General features: G+C 40.8%; 2 protein-coding genes across 11 annotated transcripts in view; one reads left to right on the plus strand and one right to left on the minus strand.

Moving 5' to 3' along the window:
• LOC108632166 (putative sodium-dependent multivitamin transporter) overlaps positions 1 to 3,049 on the minus strand; it is an 8,435-nt gene extending 5,386 nt beyond the window's left edge. For 2 of the 4 annotated variants that reach the window (XM_026819441.1, XM_026819439.1), the window contains exons 1-2: positions 1,680 to 3,049; positions 1,097 to 1,231 (exon numbers count right to left, since the gene is read on the minus strand). In XM_026819441.1, coding sequence (XP_026675242.1) covers positions 1,097 to 1,193 — 97 coding nt within the window. In that variant the 5' untranslated portion in view covers positions 1,194 to 1,231; positions 1,680 to 3,049. Of the gene's footprint in view, positions 1 to 748; positions 918 to 1,096; positions 1,232 to 1,679 lie in introns of those variants that run through there. The other 2 variants (XM_026819442.1, XM_026819440.1) reach the window with 2 other exon arrangements.
• Positions 1 to 17,993, plus strand: part of by (focal adhesion protein tensin) — a 132,178-nt gene that overhangs the window by 28,148 nt on the left and 86,037 nt on the right. The window lies entirely within an intron of this gene.

Here is a 17,993-nt window from a genome sequence, read left to right on the forward strand (position 1 = left end):
GTTTATTATTAGCAATGTTCTTCCGACGTCTGATTTCTTTTTAAAAAATGCGTTTCTAAAGTGCATAAACTTTTGGGATTGACTGTATAGCCAATACATCCTTAACACAGTTTTGTTACATTTCACCTAATACGTAATAAATAGAACATTATAAATAGTTTTATTGATTCAGTGTCTTTTCACTCTACATGGATCTTGACTAGATATAGGATATAGTAGGTACTAAATGCAAGCAAGAATTTCGAAATATCTGCGTTTGATCCTGTGACTTGCAGAAGACATGAAAAGTCTCCTATTCATCTAATGTATCATTATTATCTGCATAGCCAATCAAACTGTGAGCATGTATGAGTAAGTAATTTACGCATGGCCTTTGATTCGTAAGGTTTCCAGTGTTAATTAACACACAGACACCTCTCTCCATCTCTCTTTCTCCATGATCATTCATCGAGCCCGTCGAGTGGGTCAATAAATTAAATAGCGTATTCGATAGTTGGCAATTTGTGTCGATGGCAATATTTATCGCTTAGCCAGATCGATCGGACGATAAAGGTGAAAGATCTGAAGTCTGGAACGCCGGTTCTATGTATACATATGTCCCGATCTAAGAACGTGCCATTGCATCGGTACATGTATGTATGTAGCGTAGTACATATCTGCCCGAACGCAGTTTATCACGGATATTGGATCGCGACTCGTGTGTCGATTCGATCGTCCATGTCGAAAATTAATTTTCCAAGCGCTTAACCTCGGCCGTGCGTTGTCTGCCCCCGGTGAATCGGTAGTAGAGTCCGATCCCGGCTGAGATCGACAGCATTACGCCGATGACAAGATAATCCGGCCATTGTAGCGTCGATGTCCTATTGCCGTTATCCTTGTTCTCCTAGGAACAAATTCGCTCGTTTCATTTCATTCCTTAATACATAACTGATAGCTTATGACAATTTTAATATTAATTGATTTATATATTTTGTCTCTGATCTTATTAAATGCGTAGTACATATCTGCCCGAACGCAGTTTATCACGGATATTGGATCGCGACTCGTGTGTCGATTCGATCGTCCATGTCGAAAATTAATTTTCCAAGCGCTTAACCTCGGCCGTGCGTTGTCTGCCCCCGGTGAATCGGTAGTAGAGTCCGATCCCGGCTGAGATCGACAGCATTACGCCGATGACAAGATAATCCGGCCATTGTAGCGTCGATGTCCTATTGCCGTTATCCTTGTTCTCCTAGGAACAAATTCGCTCGTTTCATTTCATTCCTTAATACATAACTGATAGCTTATGACAATTTTAATATTAATTGATTTATTATATTTTGTCTCTGATCTTATTAAAATGTTTCTGTTCTTTTTCATGCACATATTCAAATATGATCTTATCAACACAATTCCTGATGAAATAATTCAATTATGCTTGTCTTTTAGAAGAGCTATTTCGAATCTCGACTTAATATCAATAATCCGAGTATATTTCAACATTTGAAAGTTAACCGAACACTACATGATCACTGGATCGAGTCGAGTAATCAGATAGATGCATTTGATTAAGATACACCTAGAGACATGTCTACGAGGATTCAGCTCGTATCGCAACATTTACCAGAATTCAACATGTAGTCGGTAGGAAGCGAGCGGCTACCAATCTATTCGAACATTTCTATGGAAAGTGCACTCACGTCCATTCTGCGGGATCCACTCGGCTGATACGATCAACTCGCGATACACGGGAAATTTGATACCGCGAGCTTGTTCGCCCCGAGTATCGTGCCTTTTCCTGAATCGTTTCTGCGACGACGAAGAATTAAACGACCAGCAAAAGTTCCAATGGATGGTCAGCCGAACCGTGAACCGACAGCACGAAGAAGAGCAGCACGCGACTACTTGATTATGGACTCGTCACCTGCGTGTTTTCTGACCGAGTGAGCCCGTTTTTCGATCGGCAGGAAGTAGGAGCAAAGGAAACATTTCGTTATATAAAGCTTGGCTCAGCATCTTTCTCGTCAGAGGCATGCAAAGTCTGGTGACACTGTCGAATGCTGAGATGAAATAAAATTTATGCTAATTTTGAAGAGCTGGACGAATGAGGAACTGACGTAGAGAACGAACGAGACAGCATAAGCTATTTAAATGCAGGAGGAGGTCGATGCTAATATTTATATTCTATTAGTAACTGTTTCTTCGAGCAAAATATTTAAAACTGAGGCTTATGATTGAATGACTATTTAATTATGTAAAATCGATAACGTCGGTCACTCTTACTCTTGCGAAAGAACCAGTTCGATTAGCATCGAACCGCGGGCCGATTAAACGTTACGAATAATTAATCTCTGAAAGGTTAATCAATTCAGGACAAAGAGGAATTTTCGTGTGCATTGGGCAAATTCTTGTCTCGAGCCGAATCGAGAAATCTGGAGAGCAAAAGAGGCGTTTGATACCCCTTGCTGAAAGGGAAATTGATCGTTGAAGATTCAACAATTTCGCATCGTCCCTTTGAAGTCCTTTAATTGGAATCGTATGAATAAGGATTAAAAGAAATTTCTTCAGCGTCGAGTACGACTGACTATATGCTAGAGGTACGCCAATGTTGCACCGCTGGTGCATAACAATTATCCGTGAGACGGTAGCTGCTGGTTGTAATGTAATTTCCTAGTATTATGAGGCACAATCCAGGGGCCATCAGGCTATTATTCTTGGACTGGAGGCACCCATAGAATCGTACGAGGAATTCCACGATCAACGAGAGGGATTCATCGATCTTTATCGACGGTGCACAAAGGTTATCGTGGTGAAGGATCGAATACGCGGAGCTGAATCTCTAGCGATCTACTAGTTTTTCCAAACGTCAATATATAATTTATTTAATGGAGCCAGTTCCAATGAAATCTTGTTACGCGCTTACACAGCCTCGTTCAAATTCAATGAAGTCTTGTCTGAATTGAGTAGGATCTTACTTCACATCCATCAAGTGATCTACCATTAACTGTGATTTAGTCTACTGGCTGCATATAAAGATCTGTTTCATATCCCTGTATGAATTTATGCAAACTATCGTATTGTACATAACATGATATTATACAAAGCACATATTGACTTATCTTTGTCGATGTATTCCAATAAATACGAAATGTCTGATGCTACATAAGTGGATCTTTATAATTCAATGCATCGGAAATGTTGTTCAGGGGATAAAAAGGATAAGCGGTAATAGGTGGTGGTGACCCATGGCAAATTTTGATCGAGCAAGCAGGTCAACAATTGGTCGATCAAGTTCAGCAGCCAGTTAAGCCGACGGTTAGCCTGTTGTCCTGCGTCCAACTAACGACTTAATGACGGGAATTCGCCACTTACGGTGCTCCTCCTTTTCTCCTCTTTCGTCGCGCGTCATCTTCCTCCTCTGCTCCTTCGAACCGCGCACATCGTAAAGCGAAGGCAGTCAAGCCAGCGGTCAAGTAACAATGTCGAAAATTGGACGACAGGGATCTCTATTAACCCCCGGAGTATACGTATACAGGCATCATGCAATTACAACGGAAGGAATAAATTCAACTTGGCAATACGCACATGTTGAGCAATCTAATCACATTAAACGCTAACACGATTTCAATCTGTCTCGAAGAGATATTTAAAAAATATTTAAATGCACGTAAACTGTCATTTTTGTCAAATATATTTACTTGTAAGATATTATAAAACATGACATTATTTTTGAAGAAATGAATATTTTATTATAATAATTAAGTAGGCGAGAATGCGAATTTACCAATTTCGATTGGTACAGAATTTATTTCCAATTTCAAAGATTCTATTAAATGCGATACAGTTAAATCCGTGGAAGTCGCGTCTTCCGCACATTTTGTGTGTTTTACGTGATTGAGTATAGTCAGGTTGGTCAAGCTTGCCCAAGCGACGAGTAATAACCGTTCACAAATATTGAATTTAGAGAGATAAGACCTGAGTTGGAAAAAATCCCTGAGAACAATTTCTAATAATTTGTACTTCCTCCATCCATCGTACGAACGTCTTAGTCGATTTCCTTTCTCCGTACGCTGCTACAGAAAGGACAGTGTTCCCATTGGCTTTGAAAGTAAATCTTGGAAGCGTGAATTCTTGGATTTCGCAACCCTCCTGTGTGTACTTGTGAACAGCCGTAGGGCTCTTTGCAGATTCTCCTGTTTAGATAATCACGATGTCGTGTTTTCGCTCGTGGTTTTCCCTTCTGGTTAGTTAGATGGAAGAAGGTGAGACATGGTACAGATTGAAGATCAGACGTGCTTTTGCTTAAAAGTACGTCCTCCTCTCGGCGTTCTAAGGAAGACGCTTGTTATTAGAGTTGGATACTCAAAGTAAGACATTTTGAGGGAACTTGATTAAATTCGCTTACGGCAGCACGTACGTCTTTCAAATGGGATAATAAAACAACGGTGCATAAAATAGAATTCGTTTATTTAAAGGATAAAAAATATACAATTTAAAAGATAAATACGTTATAGTATATTTTTATGTACACAATGGGAAACATGGGTCATGTATTCAACTCTATAACTGCAGATATTATGGCTCTGGGGAAAACACGGGCAATATCCAGTCGTTTGTATCGATTGAAACTACCAACAACATTTATGAGAACGTCCGGTAAATTGTTGGTACAATGGTACCTACACTTTATACCACTCGGAAGCATTTAAAATACATAATAAATTGTATTGAACAGTGATACTTTATGTATGACCTATTGGGAAATATCCATTTAATAGCAAACACAATGGATCCTAAACTTTATAGCAAATACTAATAATTAAGTAGAAGTATAGTGCTTAATTCATTTTTTAACTAAATCGCGAATCGGCAAATTACGATTAACATGTATAAGAAAAAAAGGAGTATAACACTTATTGCATGTTTTGTATTGGAAAAACCGCAAGTGTTCCGTGCTACTGTATTATGCACGCGCATTTTAATATCGAAGCGGCGCGACGGAAGGTAGTCAGGCTAACAGCTGTTCCAGTTAACAATGGCGTGTATTTTTGCCAACACGATAATCCCAAGGCCGCGCGATACCTGCAGTACGTGACATGGCCGAATGGAAATTTCGACAACGATTTCGCGCCGGTTTGTATGTAACCGCGCGAGGGAAAGTCGCGGCTCGCGGCGTGCATTGTGCGAAATGATGGTTCGATAATGAGCGCGTTCGCGTGTCGTCTCGTCTCGTTTCGTCGCGTCAATTCCCTATAATTAATTAACGAGGGAACCCGTTGTGTTTCACGGTTGCGAGAGTTTTAGCCGTCGAGTCTCGGCCGCGGTTCACCGTTGCCAAGCCGATTTTCGCGGCCTTAATTAATTCGGCGCGTTCAATTTGCTGCCAGCGTTGTCGATTGACGCTCGACGCCTATTAACGTTATGACGATTCCGTTCGCTGTTATGACTCTCGACAATTATCGTTAATTGAATATTCCAAAGACAACGATCAAACTATGCGAAGCGAATTTCTATTAGCCGCTATTTTCGCGCATTGTTCGCGGTAAGTGTGTAGCTGTATTCGTGAGTGGCATTAATCGTGTGTATTAAGTGGGAAATTTAATTAATTCCAATTCTGCGTATTACAATTATTGTCTATCATGTTGCGTGAAACCAAATTTCTGGGTCGAGGATTTTTATATATGCACGTGCTTGAGGAGAGTCGTGGCTAAGTAGAGATTTTAGTTACACGTGACATGATTCGTTATTTACTGATAAAATTCATGAGTGATTAAATAAACGAGGGAGGGAAGCACTTGTTGTAGATAATCATCCGAAAGATCTCGTTTGGGAACGGTAAAAATAATAATGAATCGAGAGCTGCAAGAGAATATTAAAATGCATACGTATAGCCACCGTCAGCTTCAATATATTCCTTTTATTCATTGGCAAAATCAGTTCCTCGATTTTTCCAATTTTTACACCCGAGCACATGCAATGTGTTTGGAATCGACTGTCGACCGGATTTTATTTACCTGAAATTGTGGTAGATAATTCGACGCTCCAAAGAAAAGAATAAAAATCACCAGTATAAATCGATATTAAGTGTAGTAATTCATCAGTTTTTGAGGTTGAATAGAAAGGAGGCCGTAGAGCACCATTCGTCATCAGCGCAATTATTTTCGGGGTCGCGATTCGCAGATAAAATTCACAATACCTCGACCGGCACTCAATGCGGGAAACAACCTTATGTAATTCGATGATTTGCATCGATGATGCATCGTCCTGAATGGACTCGCGATTTGAATACGCGTTATTCGCAGGTAGGGGAATCGCCAATAGTTATGCGACTCGCTAGCCGCGATCGTTAAACAAGATAGGGAAACTTACATATGTGTACGCACTGTAGGCGTGTACAAATTCTGTACGTGCGCGAATCGAGTCAGTTTTGCACGTTCAGTCGTAAATATAGAACTTTCGTTAACACACAAACTACCGTCTAAGTATATCATTTTGAAGGACTACTTTGTGAGTGCTGAACTAAAAGTCATCGGGCATAAGCCGAACTTTTGTGAGCTCAGTTTTGTATATAGAGTGCAGTCCTTGAAATTCCATTCTACATTTTTCATGCTACTTTTTCTATTACCGACATTCCGTTTACTCATTGCCAGTGTGCTTATTCCACTGGTTTTTATCGCCGTCATTCTTTCTGCCCTTTTTATTCCAATTTGATACTTCTTAATCTTAATCCAGTTCAAGGCCGAACTATTCTATAAACAATTCAACAATGCGTAGCGGAATCCACGTACAAGGTGTGCCACAAAAGTATGTACGTAATCTTCAGACAATCCATTGAAGGATTAATGGTCCTATCGACAGATAGCCCGAAGGTTTTCTTCCTAATCTATTCTTATTTCGTAATCGACTGACAAAGCGAGTCACGTGCAGAATTTATTTTGTATGTCAACCATGGATAATTAACGAAAGGCGACGCGTTGATTTAACGCGCTGAATATTTACAATTCTGACTGAATATTTTCAACGCACAGAGATTTCTATCCTTCAGTTTTCGTCCGGTTTTCACCCGTCATCGTGTCATTTTCCCGCAGGCTTCAAGCTCACATTCTCACGAGGATCGATAATAATTCTCGGTTGCAGCATCGCGGACATGAGATTGCTTTTACTTCTCGGCGACACGCAATGACCCGTTTCTAGCGAATTAAATTAATGCGTTATGCATATATACATTATACATAAAAAGTAGGGTTGGAGGACGAGTTACAATGAGCTAATATTACCGGAAATGCGTCCTCGAATTATAATTCTCAGAGAAGACCGTAAAACGAACTCGATCTCTTGATAATCTTGCGTAGGTTGAATTTCTTGCGTGTTCCCAGAGAAAGTTTGTTGCCGGGAAGCTAAACGAATGGTACATCCTTTGATATTATAGAAAGTTTTCTGTACATCCTGATTGTCTTTGTTACACCACCGCTAGCGGATTACTTTATGCTGAGGAGAAAAAATGCTGGTTCATTACCAAAATTTTTTGTGCACACGGCGCACCACGATATGCATGAAAGTTGAAAAAGCACAACGCTCTTTCTTCTCGGAGTTCAATCATGTTAATGGCAGTGAGAAGAATGAGAGCTGCTGGTATTCGAATCACGATGGTCGAGAAAATGATAAAACCCGAATGCAATAGTGACACCAATACTTTTCATTCGTTATCACCATGTTCACCAGTACATAGTATTATATCCTTACCCTTCAAAGAGGGTTACTGATCATTTACTGACCATGTTACTGATTACGTGATCTTAATAGATCCGCCTGACAAGCCCAATTACGAGTGATGTTGGACCTGAATTATGCTGGGGCCATGTTTTTCAGTCATTCATTATCAAATAACGGGTCGACATACAAGCCGACATTGTTGATGTCGGACATTTGACAGATGATCAATATTGGATTCTCTATCAATAGGAACCATTGACGTTCGGACGATAAAGTGGAATGGTCAAATAAAAATTAAAGAGCTCATAGTTTTCGTACATTAATGAACCGTTCCATTGAAGTCATTAATAAACTTGAAGGACGACTCAACATTGTAATAACCGTACGTAAGAGGCTTCAGTGTCATGAAATTCACATAACTCCTGACACTGAGAATCTACTAAGTATTCTGATCTAACTCAGAAAGATCCTTGACCTTTGCATCCGGCTGTTTCCCGCGAATCGTAACGGAACGGAATCGGTCCAGTTTTAATTTGTACCAATTAGCGGGAACAACGAGAATGCGGCGTACAAGCCGACACCATCGCGTTGCATCGGCGCAACGAAATAGTTACGAGGTCGTGACTAGCCGTGTTGAGCCTGTTCGTGACTAACCGCGGTGTATTTCTCAATTTCAACCGTCGCCTTACGGCTAGCCTCTTCCATTCAATTAGCCTGTTCGCGTCAAACTTGTCCGAGCACACGCTCCGTCTACATTAAACCAGCACTACGATTTGGCAATTTATAAACCCCGGTTTGATGAATTTTTTTTAAAGAGAACTTCATTAACTCTGACTGGCATTTATGGAATTAATTGATCTGGCCGATTTGTTCAGCTATCGAAGTAATTAAGAAACAGCCTATTAAGCGTTAGTTTATAATCATTTTAATAAAATTGCGGCATTAGCAGACTTTCATTTAATGTAATTGGTACTAATTGATCTTTTAAATTTGCTGTCCATGAATTACAGGCAGTTAATAAAATGTATTTTCCAATAATAATTTTATTTCAAAGGTCGAGTTCAATTAATAAATCCGGCGGAATCTATATTTCAAGGAGATTGAAGGAATAAATAGAATGAGAAATAACGTAGAAAATAAATTACGAAGAAACTCGGTTATAGAACAGTTTATTTTCAATATAGGATCGGTAATGGGATTGATTAGCGATTTAACGTTAGAAGATTAATTTCCTCCGATATCTTTATTGCAAGAACGTACGATGATAGGTTTCACGTGGCATCTTAGTTTCAATAACTCACGTTCGCATATACTTGTGTGCGAGGAAAGATACGGCGATGGAAAGGAAGGTAGTTGGTCCGAATATGGGACACTGCAATTACGCAGAACGCAAGTATTATTACGTTACATAACCGGCCGACCGAGTATAGCAGGCGCGTCACGAAGGTCTGACTTATGATTTTCCACGGATAAATACAGAGAGAGGCACTAAATTAACCTACCATTGAGCGCAACTTTCAGAGTTATCATCAATTTTTATGATACCGAATATGTTACACATTCTGCAGTAATAACACGTTGAAAATTAGCCTTTAAAATTGTGCAAACCTTTTTTCCTTTGAGACAAAACACAAACTTTCGTTCACGTTGCATTATGACTCGCACATAATACTTTTTTAAACGGAAGACATATTATACGTGCAACAGTGAGTGGAACTGTCTTGTTACTTATTTCTTGGAATCACGAAATTGAATCCATTTATTTTAATGCGCTTTGAATATCTCACAGTCAATATTAATTAATTTGTACATTCACGTAATGTTTGCCTTTGAAGCCTTAGCAAACGTAATCGAAAATGGTTTGCGTAATCGATCGGCCCGGTGTGTAACTGCTTACTACGCCACGCAATCCTCTCCACAGATGCTAGGCTTCATCGATCGCGATTGGTATGTTCCGCGAGCCACGTGGCGACGTGAGTAACCCGTAGGTGCGTACGTGAATCGGTTCTTGAATGATCTCAAGCGGTTTCGATGAATCGGAGAGTGGCAAAGGTAATAGCACCGCGTGCCAAGTTTATCGAACCTCCTTGACCGTCACGTTCTAATCCCCAAAAAAAAGTCGACTGTAGACGTTCGAGATGATTTCAGACTGATCCATTAAGTGCGTGCTCGATATCTTCGCTTTGGCATGTTTCGCATAATCGTGCTGCCAGTGACTCACGCTGCAGACTCATTACAAGAACGTTCTCTCTGTCTTGAAACTGATTCAGTGTAACGACAGGAAGTGCAACATGTATGTCCAGGATCTCCGCTCGGCGGTTTAGTCGAGTAATTAATCGAGATCTAACGCGTAGTCCTTGACTCAGCTCGGATCCGCTCTGGCACGTTTCATGCCACGCATCCCAACATGTCGACAGCACTACTACATTCCTCATACCTCTGCTTCTTTCTTTGTTTTATAAAGAAATAATCCAGGCTGATCAGTAAAATCGAATGAGCTTCGAACGTTCTCTCTCGTGCTGTCTGTCCGCATCAAACCTCGAGGCGTGTCCGATCGACTTAAACGCCGTGCATGGACGTGCGTCGTGTCGTACACGTAGCAACACAGCCGGGTAAAGAAAGTGCCGCGGGGACCAAGGGAAAAGTAATCGCGTCAAATTGCATTACACGCGACGCTTCACAGCGACGTTTCGTTCGACCGATCTAAACGCAACAAAACAATCGTTAATCGCGAACAACATGATGAACGAAGATGCAAAACTATGTAGAATTGTCGATCCTCTTTGTCACGTCCTAGTTCCGTTATCGACGTCTGACTGTAATCCCGTCAACGTGAAAATACTCGCATCCTGGCTACGCTCGATTTACTTCGATTACGACCATCAGCGTCACGTCGCGTCGCCTTCCTAAGTTTCTTTTCCCTCGTTTGCTCGTTTTTCTTTCTTCCGAGTTGGTTTCTTTATCGCCATTGACAGGGACACGGATCATTACCCGAACAACTAACAAAGTAAATCAGCTCCAACAGCGATCGCAACCGCTAGTTTTGTCGCAGATATTGCGCAAAAGTTGTTTGGGAAAATTCGAATTATTCCGTTCTCCCGTTCGCCGCCTTTACTCTATCATTATCCTACTTTTGTTATGCGGTCGAGTCAGGACATTCTCTACGTGCGGTTAGATCGCAAAATTATTTTAATCCTGCCCATGCAGCCGTTTATCGCGCGTCTAACCCGTGCGAGTAACAGAGAAATTCGCTGCAGGCCTCTCCTCCTACTGGGCGCATAACGGCGGGAAAAATCGAAGCGGCTAAAGTGAGGAGAATGTCTGGTTAGTATTTGCTTAAGAGCCGCTCTAATCTTCTGGAACCAGAACGACGATAACCAATAATAAAGGAGACTTATGAGAACATTTGACCATAAAAATAGTAACGGTGCAAGTGATGGAAGTCGATAAATTGTAACTAAGTTAAAATTATATAGGAAGTAGGCTACTAGGATCTTTATTGTATCTGAACGCAGTCTATTTTAACAGCGTATTTTAAGGCCAGCGAGAAAGCTCTGTTAAGACTGAAATCGGGGCGAAGACTTGTTCTTCCATCTCGTGAGTCGCGTATTGCCTGATTACAAGATCTGGTACAGCTTGTGTGCTTGCACTTTAGTATCACGGTTAGATAAGTCTAGTCTGCATGAGCGAAGAGGCACTCGTGACTGAAGGGGTTGCGAAACGTACGAGGGACCGTGGGAGATAACGCTCGAGCTGATTTAATTAACGATAAGTAATTGTGTGGCCAGTGTTACTTAATTGTAAGCCGAGAGTGCATTATTTTCGTATCGTAGTGCAATTTACACGTGTAGCTTTATTGTGATTAGAATCTCGACATCGTTTCATTTATTTTTTAACTGTGATTAAGCAAGTCAGAATGGAAGAAAATAGAGATTAGCTTCATTGAAATTATTCCCTTTTACTTAAATCTAGGATAACTTGATTATGCTTTCTAAAAAGAAGTAAATGGAGGCGTACTTCTTTTTAATGACATAGCGGTTTTAATAAACTTACGTTCCTTTGAATGTTTAATATTGTTTGATTCAACACTGATGATAACTTTCATTATCTTTTATTTCACACTATTTATCTAGTATGGGAGATCATACGAATGGAATCAAAATCGTTTGAACGTAATAACATGGCTGAAAAGTAACGCTTGTACAGTCGTTATCCAAAGGAACAGCTGTTTCGCTGGTCGGTCACGAACGTTTGCCAAGAACTCGGGGAACGTTTCATGTGAAAAGTGGGTAAGTGGAGCGGCCGCCTGTCTTGGATCCCGGAAGACAAGGGCCGACGACGGAACGAGAGTCATAAAAGCGTTTCTTTCTCTTGGGAGCCGTGAATAACGCGTCCCTTGAAGTGGCACTCGACTAGAGAGTACATACGAAAAAATAAGCAGCGCTCGACGTTGTCGTCGTTAAGAAATTAAGAAAATCGCGAGCGGTATAAACCGAACCATAATCGTATAACAGTAGTATAAAACGTATATCTTAATTTCAATGAACACGGATATCGATGGAGAAAGAAGGAAACGGCTTCGATTTGTAGGGTCTTATTGTTTATGACTTATCACGATCACGAGTGAAAAGAAAGCGGGGCAAAATTCTTATACAATTTATTGCAGACCGTGTTTGCAACCGATTCCATTCGTCACGTTTTATAGAAATGTTGTTATTGTTCCTGCGATCGCGTGTAAAAAGTTGATACCTTATGATCTGCTCGGTGCTTGCTCATCTCTTTTTTGTCGGTCCTCTTGAATGAAAGAGTGAAATTGAAACTGTACGAACGGTTTTATCGACCAGTTTTTTCGTACTACATCTCGTGCTATAACGTGGTACCTCATTTATTATCAATCACAATTACATTTAATAATGTCTAATTGAAATATGGTAGAAAGTTTATTTCTTTCAATGAATTAACGTGTGTTTAATTGACCTTAGTTTCTCTTAATGAAAATTCTGTGACAGAAATGGCGAACTCAAATAAATTAAAAAATATAAGATAAGTTTTGGAATGTTTTAACTAAAAATATCTGGCCGTAGATGAATCGTCTTATAACTTGCTCGAAGTCGATAGGGCGGTGCCAGAAAACTTATGAGCGTTTCTGAAACAAACGATTTATTGGACACCGCAAAGAACGCGGTACGGTCTTTGACCACGCGTGGAACTGTAGTGTCTGGAGCCGCGTCGTATCGTCGTCAACTCGTTCATGGATAAATTCCAAGACGACGTCGAGGGCGTCTGTAACGAAGGACCGCCTCGAAGATTTATACGCAGTCTTCCACCCATATGCGCGCAGTAATATGTATAGCTGTAGCAGGATTATGATGTTTCCGAGTAACCATACATGTCCCTTATACGGGGACACGTGCATCCCACTGTGTTTTTTCTCCTTTTTCATTATGTTCCTATCATCATTTCGGGATAGCTGAAAGTTTAGAGGCGTAGAACACGATAGATGGAGTATTAATCTCAATCGTCGTAAAGTTATTTCGGTTGAAATGAGGTTACTCGTAGAGAAACTCGTATAAAATTGAATAGGCGCTAAATGTGAACTTAGCACTTATTATTGTGCATATTAAATATTTCAATAAATGATTAAATGTGATTAGATAATTAATATGAAATGTAAAATACAAAGTTCATTGTCACTGTAGTTAAAGGAGAAAATGTTGATCTATTCTTGAATCGAATTTCGACACGGCTGTATTATAAATCGAGATTGTGAAGAACCATTGCAATTCTGCATGGTTGCCCTTTCCACGGAACTATCGATACGGAATTTTACGTATACGATTCGTTTGATTCGCGACACACGATAAATTCGTATTTCGCCTGGCTATACATAGGTCCGGGTAAAAAGGGCTGGTAATAACATCAAATTTATATACTTGTCGTTATGGCGCTCGGGTACCGTGTTCCCTTTCATGCATTAGAAATATGCGCCGATGCAAAGAGGTAGAACGTGTAACGCCGGATTTCACGGATCAAGATTTAGGACTCGACTGTTGCTGTTGCTTTCGTCTGCCATTTTTCAACTTGTCGGTGAACGCCGCGCCGTGCAGGCTAGCTTACCGGGCCGATCCATTCCATCCGAATAACCAGAAAACCCTCTGAGTGTATATCGACGACGAGGGAAATCACGATTGGCCAAATAATCCTGAACCGTTTGTCATCGTTAGGTAAAACCACGAACGGTGAATCCGCGGCGTTTCCAGACGGGATTACGCCCAACTCGAGTAATAGTTTCGCGAAGCGAGAAATCTTCTCTGTCCAATCGAGCTCGGACAATAGCTACGCTCGATTTACTCCGGACTGTGACTGTCCCGTCGTTTCCCCTTTTGTTGATTTTTCATATGGGTTGTGTCACTATCGGCGTTATGGCACCGATAGCGATGATGAAACTAAAAGTATAATAAGTAATAAGTGTCACATTTCTGCTGATTATTTCCCAAGAATTGTTAGACTTTTACTTATGATAACTCAGAAAGCATTTTAAAAGAACGAAGTTCAAACAAACAAGTTAATGAAAAAAATGTAATAAAAATCTATCTGGATTTGAATATTTAATATTTTTAAAAAACAATTTATTATTATATGATTATTCATTCACATGATACGAAGACAGAATTTTATGATTAATAAAACTGGACAATTTCAATGTCAAATTGAGACGAAAATCCTATCTTTTTTGCTACAACTTTTAGCGGCGATTCGGGAGTTTCTCAGAGATCGCCGTGACGAATGACGAACACATCGGTGCCGTGACAGCGCGATCTTAACGGAGAAAAAGCACACGATAGTAGACTGGGGAGGAAGCGAGACGATGTCGAGGCTTATCTCGCCGGCTACGACTGCATGTTCGCGAGTGACTTTGAACGATTGGCCGTTCGTTCCGCGAGCCAACGCAGAAACTCGATTAATTCGAGTGTTCACGCCGCGAATTCCCTCTTTCCAGAGTAGGTACCTATCTAAATTTAACTCTTTCCTAATGACGATTAAAAGATCAAACGCGATTAAGACTACATGCTTCGTGTTCGGCTTGGCTTCTTTTCCCTCTGGTATGTTGTAGAGAAATTCCTTTCACTAGAAGTTCATGCTTCATAAAATTCGATATACACTTTTTATTGAGTCGCGGAAATTCAATCGATTACGATCAATGATACTAACTTTATTCTGGTTTTTATATGATATACATGTTGAAATGTAGTTTTAAATGAGTTAAATAAACATTATTATAAGTCGACGTTCTGACCTGAAAGTCTACGGCTTTTTCATTACCCCAAAAAAAAGTCGACTGTAGACGACGAATGAGTGTTACGAAGAATACTCGTTGAACAACGTGTTGTCAACGCGCATGTATATTCGATTCGAAATGATCGCGAGCACACACCCACGTTGAAAAATCGGATGAAACCGGTTGCGATGGAGGAAGATAGAGCAGAGCGGCTCTCGTCATTGCGCGCTTTTATTCGCGATGCTGGATCGTCCGTGTTGCACGTGCAACGTAATCTCGCGCGGTGTGTCAAGTACACCGTTGCCTTGTTATCGGCGTGTATCTGGATCTTTCAACAAGATCTACCTTCGCCTAGCCACCAGGTACGTAGTAGGTATGCACGATTCTTACGGTTGCTTCGAGCCTCAGTGTCAATAATATCTCCGGTTGCATCGTGCTCGACGGGGGAAAGAATGTCTGTAAGGGAAGATTTTAATCGTCTTTAAGGAGAAAAGAGTTGAGGAGATGGATAGTTGGAAGTAACGTTAACGGTGATCTTACGTGCGGCGAGAGGAACACTATTTGTGTTTCTGTGCATAGACCGGGATTGATGATTGATAGAGCAGTTGTTGCTTCCATACCGAGTATCGGTCTCCCTGTGGAAGCTGAATAAATTATCGATTAACTCGAACGATTTTATTTTTCGATTGTTCAGAGTATCGAATTTTACGTATAAAATTAAATTCCTTTAATTCGAGTATTTTTGTATATTTGTATCACAACATTTGTTATAACATACTCTATAGAAGAATGATGGCTAGAGCACTATAATATCGCCAAACTTAGGTTAATAGAAATGAATGTAACACTTCAATTCAACCTTCTTATCGTATTTATTTTGAAGTAACATTTGCTGCACAGAATAGATTGAAAATAATATAGAAAAAGTATCTTCAAATTCCACGGATTTTTTAACTGAAAACTGTGCAGTAAAGAACTTACATCAAACTCAGCCACAGTTTCCTGACCGAAATTCCTTCCGCTTTCTAAAAAGCAAGCTCTGCCAGAAAACAGAGTATCGCGATATCCGCTTGGGAAATTTTTCACCGGCAAACAGGCCACGAGGCGTGCACACGTACGTACACCCACGTAGTAGAATCGCGAAAGGGAGAACTATAACTCACGTAAGTCAGAGTCCGCGGATCATCGGCATTCCGGGTGTGGCGTTCGAATAAAAAGCATGAGAGAGAAAAAAATGGGGCTGGGAGGATCCAGACGTGGGGGTATGTACGATCGTGATTGGTAATCCCTGGTGCCAACGACGTGATAAATCCGTGGGGTGAAAGGGAACCGAAGACGAAGGTGACAGACGATATTTCCACGGCGAGAGAGTGTTCTGCTCGATCGACGAAAAGTCGCGTCGGTGCACGTGCGAACAAGACCCGAAAATTTATTCGCGTTCAACGGTGTTCGAATAAATTTCCATTGGAAGGTAAAATGCAGAAAATTTGTTCAACGATCGGGTCGCGGCGTCAAAATCCCCTGGTAAATTTAGTGACGTCGATGTACGCAAGATAAAAATGCATGATATGGAACCTGAAGTCCGCGAACGGTAGTAGGAGGGCTAGCACGTTTGACGTTGCTAACGATCCTGTGTACGGAAACCAGAATTCGCGAGAATTTAAAGATTCCTTGAAAACGAAGACGCGAAAGATCCGTGAACTTCCTCGAACGAGGTGAACTCGTGCGATTCTCGTTTTCGTGAAATTATTATACTCGACGACGTTCAAACACAAATCTCGAACTCTCCCAAAGCGATATACATACATATGTATATACATACAATAGACGTAAAACGTGTAGCACGATGCTGACGCAAACGGTACGTTTGCGTAGTTTGTTATAGCACACCGCGAGCCGTGCTGAATACTTCTGCTCGATAATTCATGGTCTCTTCGCTCTTCTCCGATCTGCATCGTTTTCCTGGACGTTCGTACCGCTCGGTTATAAGTACGACTCCTAAGCGGAGAGTAACGCGATCAGAGAGATGTTCTCGAGGAAGTATGCTGGATTTAAAGCCACCGTATGTGCACACACCCTAAGACACATTCCCGGGTACAAGCATCTTCCTGTGCACGCTCTATCATCCGCGCAAAGATGTTGTCATTGAAGGCATTAGCCTCGTTCATATTCTTCTTTTCTCTCTCGGCGTCGCGTCGTTTCTATCGCGTTAGACCACCCCAGTAAATCGTATTTCAACTCGATCGACTGTACAGTCGCGTACAGGCTTCCTCTTATTCTTCTTCTCTTCTCTCCTCTTTCTATGCATCTCGCATTCACGATTCATCGATAGTGGTTCCCTTGTAATGACTTCGCGACGCGCGCGTTCTCCTTTTTCCGCGTCGATAAATTTGTATTTATGACCTGCTCCGAGATCTTCGAGTATATTCGGAGTTCTGGCTGCTTTTATGGCGCTTTGTTGCAAGATCGATGACGCGCAATTTCTTCCTCTTCCCGTTCGAGTTATATCATTGCCAACGCTTACACTGCTGGTACTTTATAATCATATACTACACCCCTATATTATTATCATATACCATTTTTATATTCAATTTTTAAATCTTTTATGAAATAAATTGATATGAGAATGTTTTACTATTTTTTAAACATTTTGCCCCTATCTAATAAATATACATATTATAATCGTATTTCGTACGATTTTCAAAGAATTTTCACTTTGCAATAATAAATATAAAACGGAAGTATCTGTATTGAATAGATGTAAAAGATAAGTTCGTCCAGATTTTTACGAAATCTTCGCTCATACGTCGACGGTAGAGCAGCAACCAGAAGCGATCTTTTCGGTCGACGGTGTCTCACGAAACCGCGCATTTTCTTTGCATAGCGCGGCGTGGATCATCGAACCAAGTTGGAGTGAGCACTACATATCTGGTGGTGGGTGGATAAAAACGTCGCTTTGAGAGGTTCACTCAGACAGAAAAACGTACACAGGGTGGAGAAACGCGTGCGAAAGAGGGAACGA

The sequence above is a fragment of the Ceratina calcarata genome, unplaced genomic scaffold, assembly GCF_001652005.2.
Source record: "Ceratina calcarata isolate Rehan_Ccalc_2016 unplaced genomic scaffold, ASM165200v1 scaffold151.2, whole genome shotgun sequence".
NCBI classification, from domain to species: domain Eukaryota; kingdom Metazoa; phylum Arthropoda; class Insecta; order Hymenoptera; family Apidae; genus Ceratina; species Ceratina calcarata.